Source organism: Pithys albifrons, chromosome 8, assembly GCF_047495875.1.
Source record: "Pithys albifrons albifrons isolate INPA30051 chromosome 8, PitAlb_v1, whole genome shotgun sequence".
NCBI classification, from domain to species: domain Eukaryota; kingdom Metazoa; phylum Chordata; class Aves; order Passeriformes; family Thamnophilidae; genus Pithys; species Pithys albifrons.
The window spans coordinates 29,449,845-29,458,987 of NC_092465.1; the positions used below are offsets into that span (position 1 = coordinate 29,449,845).

A 9,143-nucleotide genomic window follows, 5' to 3' on the forward strand; every position below is an offset into this window, starting at 1 on the left:
ATCTAAATGTGCTCTTTAAGTACTAGTGAATATTTTACTTCTCCATCAGGAAATTTCAGCATGATGAGGTCATTTTAGCATGGGATAAATGGGTAACTGGGGCTGAAACTGAAACGTTTAGCAGAGTAACATTTTCCTTCTGTTTTGCCAATTATGTTGGTTTTCCCCTGAATTTTAATTTTTTTCTTCAGTTTTTTTGCAAAAATGTTTGAATTGGCAAACAGCATGTTACTTTCATTTCAATTTAAATTCATCTGTTTGTTAGTAATACCAAACTGGCATAGAATGTCCTGATGCCATTGAGAGTTCTGGTGTAAAACAAGCTCCTGAAATTTGAAAGTGCTCCCTACAGCTCTAAAACGGTATTTTTCCTTCTAAATAAAAGTCTCCTGGACATTGATGACACAGCTGTACAACTTTAGGGAACCCTTGCAAACATTTTCATAAACACATTCAAGTCCTGGTTGTGTGGATTTTAGCATGACATCTTCCTTTTCATTTGTGCTGTGTATCTTTTAATTGATGTTCATATTATATTAAAGCTCTTACTCAAAAAATTTTGCTGTCCACAGCTTAGGATGTCTTTGAAATACAGAAATACTTCAGATACCTAAAATTTAAAATAAGAAAAAAATTGCATCACAACTTATGTTTAAGTACACCCTTAGATTATTTGCAACTGAGATAGCTCAAAATCGTAGAATCACAGAATGGATTGGTTTGGAAAAGACCTCCAAGATCATCGAGTGCAACACTTGGTCCAACTCCAGTCCCTTTATCAGGTCATGGCACTCAGTGCCACGTCCAATTTGTGTTTAAAAACCTCCAGGGATGGGGAATCCACCCCCTCACTGGGCAGCCCATTCCAATGCCTGATTACTCTCTCTGGAAAGAATTTTTATCTGATCTTCAACTTAAATTTCCCCTGGCAGAGCTTGAGCCCGTGCCCCCTTGTCCTATTGCTGAGTGCCTGGGAGAAGAGACCAACCCCCACCCGGCTATAGCTTCCCTTCAGGTAGTTCTAGACAGTGCTGAGGTCACCTCTGAGCCTCCTCTTCTCCAGGCTAAACACCCCCAGCTGCCTCAGCCTCTCCCCACAGGACTTGTGCTCCAGTCCCTTCACCAGCCTTGTTGCTCTTCTCTGGAATGCTGCTAACAAGGCTGTTTCATTACTGCAATAAAACAGCCTCCTCCCACAGGCCTTTTCAACCACGAAGCCCCAGTGCCTTGGCCACAGCACGTTCTGTTCCCTGCAGTGCAGCAGGGTCTGGCCATGACAGGAGCTTTGCCCCACAGTGGCATCACAGGGCATGGGGTGCTTTGTGTGCTCAGGGCTGTATTTTTTGATTGTTGGATTGAAGTTAACGTTGCTGTTCCTAAAGGAAGTTTTGCTGCAGTAAGAATTAAGGGGAACCCTTATTTACCTGGTTTCCTAATCTCACAGGGTCTCTTTCTGAGGATGGCATATTTTATGTCCTTGCAGCTCATGTCTCAGCCACCTTGTATATTCATGGGGGGTGGGTGGGGTGTTATGGCCTGGCTTATGACTTAATGTAATGGTTCAAAAGCCTCTTGGGTTACAAGGGCTGTACTGTTTCCGTAGACTCTTTGTTTATCACATATCATTTGCTTTTCAAAGAGAAGACCTCAGAGGAGAAGATGCAAGATGCAACTCCTCGTGCTGTGTTTGAGGAATTTCTGGGGTTTTTTTTGTTTCTTTTCTTGTTTTCTTCCTCTATTTCCCTTAAGCAGAGTTCTCCATTCTCTAGCTGTGGCATCCAGGCAATACTAACTTCCTTTTGTTTCTCCTGAAGCACCAGTGTGTTTCCCCTTAGCCTAATTTCCCAATGTCTCCTGTAACAGCTTCCCTACATACATTTCCTTTACCCACATGGCCCATGGTTTTTACTTAGAAATGTGTAGAAGAGAGGCACAAACGTGGTAAAAGCAGTTGTGGGGTGGTTTTGTTTTTAAAGTGTTTACACTTGTGTCAGAGTGCTTGTGTTCTTCATGCACTGAACTGCAGCTCTGTGCTGAGGTTGTAGCTGGATGTGTTCCCTCTGTGGACAATGCTATGTCCCCTGGCAAGGGTCTCCTGGGTTAGCAGTGCTTGTGCTGAGAACAAGACTCCAAGCAGGCAGCTTCTGCCTTCTTGACCTTGCTCTTCTGTTGTGGCTCAAGGCACTGAGGCTGTTTCTGGGGGTGCTGCATTGTCACAGGCCTGAGTAACTCAGATAGCTCCTCGTGCTGAAGTGAAATAAACCTTTTATTTCTTTGAGATGCCTCAGAGGACCCTTGGCACGTAGTTTGGTCAGTCTCTTGTTTGCAGAAATCACAATCTGCTTACTTTTGGTTTTGACATTGGCAACTGCCATCATTCAGCAACAGACATCACTCAGAGTTATTCTATACAATCACAGACTATTCTGAGTTGGGAGGGACCCACCAGGATCATCGAGTCCAACTCTTAAGTCAATTGCCCATACATGGGATTGAACCCATGACCTTGGCATTGTTACAACCAAGTTTTAACCAACTGATCTAATCTCAGGGTATCACTCAACAACATCACACAACATTCAACTCCAGTACTGGTGTCAGACTGTATTTATACCAAGTTCTTCTGTGCAAGGACTCTGCAGACTGCATTTCAAGTGGCTGTACAGAACAGCCACTGATTTCCATCTGCATGGATTCACCATGAGAGTTGTGTCATTCTCAAGGAATGTGCCATTATCTGAGGAGGCCTTTGAAGATGTTTATGGGCAGAACTGGGAAGATGGGAAAGCCTATCAGTCTCAGCATTAGATGGGTCAGTGGAAAATCTTCAGTCCTATGAAGTGGTCAGGTCACACTCTTTAAGAAGAGTCCAATATTGGTGGAGCTTCATTCACACCTCTATGAAACATTGCACTGATGTTGAAGCTCCCAGACAGAGCTGTTTGGGAATGTGATCACCATCCAGGGAATGGCCTGCAGGGCAGGGCAGTGGCCAGAGGCTGAGGTGGTGGTGTGTGGGTCTGTGAGTGCAGGACAGTGAGGCGTGTCTGCCTGCGGTGGCAGCTGGAGATGGTGGAGGTCTCAGCTGCACCTGACACTGCCTGTCCTTCCTGCCCCTCCAGGTACTGGGACTGCTGCAGGCGAGAGGCAGCTGCCAGCAGGAGCGGTGCCAGCATCCTGCCCTGCAGAGCACAGGGAAGGGCAGCACTGCATCTGTCTGTGGCAGACATGGTCAGTCAGGCTGTTTCACTCATCTGTGTTAGTCAGAGGTGATGCTTTCTTCAAAGAGCTGATTTTAGAGTGGGCAAAAAGTTGTAAATTGTTCTGGTTCTGTCAAGTACTGCATAAGAATTGATCATTGTTGAACTATTTTTTCTTAGCATTCATCTGTACTTTCTTGAATCTCAACTATGTATCTTCTTTTGTTTCTCTTGAAATGTATCTGTTGGATGTTTTTTCTCCAAAGGAGTTCATAGTTTAAATGCAAGTCTTAAATGGTGCCTTATGTTAAAATGCAGCTCACACTAAATCCATGCATGACTCATTGCAAAGTATTTGGCTGGGTGTTTTTTCCCCTAAATATGCTGACATTTCAACATCCTCTTGTATTCCAGAGGAAATCCTTACGACAAGTTACTGGGGAGGAAAAAGGCAAAGTGTCTAGCAGAAGTGTTGGATTAGACACAGCTACTTCTTGCCCTCTGGAAACTGGCCAACCATCTGATGAGTTTCACCTATCTCCTTCCAAACAATGTTGGATCAAGGAGGGATCCTCTGAGTATGGAGGCTTTCCAGGATTCAGTAGCAGTGATGGAGTATTAAGGGAACTGGATGATGGACAATATGACCAGGAAGATGGAGTCACTCAGGTCACATGTATGTGATAAAGTAAGTAACTGCATCAGATGGACATGTACATAAATCACACAAATGGATTTTTAAAAAAATTATACTACTTTAAATGCTTTAGTGTAATCCCGTGACTCTTCCCAGACTTATTTTGTATTTTTGCCAATTTCTTTGTTGTGTTAATCCTACTGTAGTAATAATACTACTGCAAAATAATTTGCTTTTCTGCCTCTCTTTTAACTACATGGTTGGGTGTTCTCCTAACTTGTTAATGCTTTTGACAAGCAAGGAAGCAAAAGCTGCAAAAGAGTGACAGTTTGAATTGTGTAAGGGAGAAAGGAATGAGGATGTTAGTGTTTTCCACGAACTGGAGGAATGTTTTTTGGTTTTGATTGGTTGCTTTGTTGTTTGCTTTTGTAAATATTGATGGGGAAAGATGAACTGTCTGGCTGTTAAGTTTTAATGTAATTTTCACTTTATTTGCCTTGCATAAGTTCAAAAGCCTAGAGAACTGTCAAGTCTTAGCTGGCCTAGAATGTTAATAATTCAGGCTACATTAAGAACTGGTGTGGACAAACTCAAGGGCTGTAGGCAGACACTTGGTCCTGTAACAGTTTCACCTATGCAGGTTGTACCAGGGGTCCTTGAACATGTAAGCCAGATGCTACAGGAGCTTGTAACTTGTGTAACGATGCATTCAGAACCCCTGAGTGGGAATTAAGAACCTCTCATCCCCTGAAAGATACCTGGCTGTGTGTGAACAGGCAGTTGGAGCAGCTCAGTGAAAGCCATGACATCAGTGTGCACAGTGGTGCTGCTGACACGTGGGAGGAGGATGTGGGGTGCAATTCATGGGCAATGTTAGATCATGCAGTACATGCAAACGTGCTGATGTGTGGATGAAAAACTTCTCAGCTGAATGTATCTCCCATGGGATAAAGTGTTCAGCTGCATCGAACACCAGACATCCTTACCCTGGGGAGGAGCTGCTTGCATTGAGGGAGGTTATAATGCTGGCTGGGCTCTGTGGGGAGAGGCCCAAACAGGAATTACTTTTATGCTGCTGTCTGAAAACTACACTTTATAGAGGAGAATCTGAATAAAAATGCATCTCCAGAAAAAATTGCATTTCTCATTTTGTTTTAGAAGCAAAAGAATGGTAAGTGCTCATCACATTGAAGCTGATGCAAAATAATTTGGTCAAAATGAGAAGTCAGAACAGAACACAACTGAGCAATTGTCTTCACAACCCTACTCTCAATGTTTGCAGTACAGCACACACAGCCCCCAGGGATTGTGATACCTATCTCAGTGTGTTGTGTTGCAAACATGGAGAGAAATGCCATGAATGCACTTCCCTGCACCACTCTGCTCCCCTGGGGGGCTCCCACCAGCTGCAGTGGAAATCTGCCTGTCCACAGTGGTAGATACTGGCCCGAAATGCAGTGACAGGAGGACCAACGATTAACTCCAAATGAGCACCCCAGGAGATGACCAGCATAGTGCAATCTCAGAGCTGTGCAGGAAGAATATGGGCAGAAGATGTTTATTTAAATAGGCAAAAATTAACTCCCGAGGGGAAAAAAGTTTGATAAGCAAAAGAAGTATCAAGCGTGATGGTATTTCAGTTTATTTTTATAGGATGAGGGGTGGGGGATAATGAGCATAGTGCAAGGTTGAAGCATTACTGCTTTGGAGCTGCTTCCTGATTTGATTGTGAAATTCTTGTAGGCAGGCTGGCTTATTTTTTATTTTGGAAGAGAAACTCTTAAAATCCCAAACCTGCTACAAACAGTTGGGGGATTTTTCCAAGAAAATCCACAGCTCTGGAGCTGGAGACATTCTTTCAGTTCCTTTTTCCCCTGGCCTGCTGTGGGGAGCGATGGGAGCACAGCAGTACCTGTGATAGGAGACACAGTAAGAAACCCCTTCCTGCCGAGGCTTCTCTCCCAGCTTTCCCACCCACCAGTCCTGAGGTCAGAGATGGGAGTCAGGAACCTCGTGCTGGTTCCCTGTCTGGTGGCAGGCACTGTGTGGAGGAAGAGCCATCCCCTGCTCTCAGGGAGGGCTGGGCTGGGTGTTCTGCAGGGCTGACCAGAGCGCTGCTTTCTCTCGCAGCTCTGGGACAGCAGTGGGGTCACTCTGAGCAGGACTCTCCTCCGTGGTACACAGGGGGAAGGAATGAACATACATGTCTCTGGCAGAAAGCCAGGTAACTCTGGCATGTTAAAAATGGAGTAACAGCTGGTCTTCTGCAACTTGGAATATGTTGCTCTCCTTTTAAAAGCATTTTTCATGAGCTGTCCAAAACTCCTCTGTGTGTAATTTTAATTACTGGTCATTCTCCATACAAGTTAAACCTGTAAAATGACCAAAGATTGGTCAAAAAGTCCAACAATTCTGAATACTTAAAGTTACAACTTTTAGAGTGTATCAAAGAAATTACCATTTGTAAAGCAGTAGTATTGCTGAAGGTGGTTAACAGTAGTGAACCCTTAAACAACATTGAACTACAACTATTTAAGTTATAAAGTAGTACATTTAATGGAGGTAACTCTTTCTAGAATACATTCATTGGATAAAAAGAATCATTTAACTTTTGGTGAGGTCTTTCCATATCAGCTGTTGAGAGTGCAGAAAATTAAAATGAAATAGTATTGTTTTGAAAAAGAATTTTCTCCTTCCAATGTCTGGGATATACACAACGGAGATTCTGTTTTGGTACTAGGGTAGAAATTGAGCATGCCCTGGATGTCCACAGGTACACTCATCACTTTTGACAAGGCTTCTCTTAGAATGAAAACCAGGATTCCTTTCCAGTAGTCCCCAGTTTTAACTGTGCTTTATTTCTTGCTCTTGAATCTCACAGGTGTTACAGTGCTGCGAATCTCTGAATTTTTCTAGTCTTTAATTCAGTATAAATATGTGATATTGTTTCCTCTGCACCCACTCAGCAGTTCCTGTTAGGGACCAGATGGGGGTGTTTATTGTCATTTTTCTCACAGTGTGAAAGTTGCCCCTGCTGTAGAAACATTAATCTTGATTGTTTCCCCAGCTCTCCATTGTCTTTCACCTCACAGGGCTACATTTAGGCTCTGTATGGAAGAAAATAAACAAAATACAATTCTTCATGTGGGGGGAAAAAGCCAACCTGACAGGAGCCAAGACAGAGATCTGTCAGGTGAGTGGCATGGAGAGGGTAGCAAAGGAGTACATAAAGGAATACATTCCTCAGCACTCTTTTTTTGATACAAGAACTCAGGTCGATCATGGCATTTGTAAGTGGCAGCTTTGAAACAAGTCATGGAATCAGTCCAGCTGCCTGTAGAATTCCTTGCTGCAGGATGATGTGTAAGATGATTGAAAAACTCCTGAAAGCAAAATCATTGCTCTACTCTCTCTGAAAGTCACTGAGCCAGAAACTGTTGCAGACTGTGGAAACTGGTGTGACTGATGCACACCTGTCCTGGCCTTTGGATTACTGTAAGCACCAGGGGTGCATCCCCTGTGCACGTGGCCAAGTGTTCTGCTGCAAGGTTTGCCTTCAAAGTCAGGGCAAGTTACCTGACTTCATGCATTAGTCCAAGAACACAGAATAAACCACCTGCCCTCCTAAGGCATGGATGCTAAAACAGAGAAAATTAAAAGTGCTTCTGAAACAAATTACAGAAAATCTTCTATTTTGTTCCTTGTAGTTAAAAATTTTGAAAGATAACTGTATCTTTGTTGCTTAAGTGAAACAGGGAGGGTGTGTTTTGGGTATAGGGGATTGATTTGAGACTCATTTCCACCTGGTCTGACAAAGCAGAGCATCAAGCAATGCCTTTACTGCTCTGAGTGACCAGCACTGCCCATTAAGTAAACAAAGTTTGTAAATCAGGCCTGTCAGAGTAACTAATAAAACTTTCTGTATGCTGTATGCTATTATGTGTATAAATAGACTGCCCAGTTGTCATTTTACCAGAATGCATTTTACTTATCCCTGTGAGAATTACAAATTAAAGCATGGATGCATCCTCTGACAGAAGAAATAAGTATGCTTTTTTATGCAGTGACAGGGCTTCAGTCAGGAGCCTGTGTCTGAGCTGTAGTAGGAAAGGCCCTTCCCTGTATGTGACAAGGGAAATGCTCTGCAACTGTCAGAGACAGGAGGCAGCCAATACTGCTCATGAACCTCTGCAAAGGACTGTTTATACTTTCTGATGCTTGAATTGTTTGGAGAGGAAATGGTTTTCTAGTGTTTACAAACAGGAAGAAACTGTCCAAGGTTAAATATTTTGTACCCTGCCCCTATTTGTCAGTTTATTTACATACCTGGTCAACTGCAATAAACTGCTGTTTAACTTCTGTGTTTCTGGTCTGTAAAATACCATTTTTTTTGTGAAAGGGAAGATCTTTTCCACAGTTTAGATAGGAAGGTTTTCACCATTAAAACCACTTATCAAATCAGTTGGTTTATTATATTTGTCTCACAGTGACATCAGATGGGTTAGATCAATGTGTACCTTGCCTCAAGCTAGAATTACTTTTTGCCGTCTGGTTTATGCATCTGCCGAGCTCACAGGGCAAAGCCTGACAGAGTTGCAGCCATCTATTAAAAGCTGATTAGGTTTTCCTTGTCCTTAGCATATTGCTGGCTTGACAATTCCATATGGATTCATTCAGAGAATAGTCTAAGTTAATATTTACATTTTTCCAAGCCAAATTTCTGTATCACAGTTTAGATGAGTGCTATGAACTAAAGAAGTGAATGTGCCTGGCTTGAGGTAAGCACAACCTGGAACAAGGAGACTGGTTTGGAGGAACTGGTCTGATGACATGTTCTGATCTGTTTAAGCAGATGAACTTTGACAACATCTGAGAGAATTAAAATCTTAAAAGGAAAGTAGCAAAATCACCATGGCTGATGTGCTGCAAGCTCTGCTAAGCTGAAAGTCAGGAGAAACCTCAGTGATGAAGGTAAAAATAATGGAAAGTGAGTCTTTGCTTTCACCACACCTTTGTGTTTGTGAGTTGCTGTCATGATGTGCTTACTCTGCATCTGAAGGGTCTTCTCTGCGTCTCACATTTTTACTGCAGAACCACCTGATTTGAGAAGTGTATAAATTTGAGGTCTGACTTCCAAATTCCTAATGAGTATCATATTTCTCTACTTTTGAAAGAAGAAACACACCTTGATTTTAGCACACCTTGTGGCAGAGACAGGAGAGTAGAGAAGCTTCTCTTGGAAACAGGCCCTTGGCTGCATTCTTGGATGATGTGAAAAGTGAGAATAACTTGCCAAAAAATAGTAG

At 42.8% G+C, this 9,143-nt stretch overlaps 1 protein-coding gene across 3 annotated transcripts in view; it reads left to right on the plus strand.

Annotated features, from left to right (window-relative positions):
- RFTN2 (raftlin family member 2) overlaps positions 1-8,202 on the plus strand; it is a 32,308-nt gene extending 24,106 nt beyond the window's left edge. For all 3 annotated transcript variants that reach the window (XM_071562609.1, XM_071562611.1, XM_071562610.1), the window contains exon 10: positions 3,615-8,202. In XM_071562609.1, the coding sequence (XP_071418710.1) occupies positions 3,615-3,884 (270 nt within the window). In that variant the 3' untranslated portion in view covers positions 3,885-8,202. The remainder of the gene's footprint in view (positions 1-3,614) is intronic.
- The last annotated feature ends 941 nt before the right edge of the window (positions 8,203-9,143 follow it).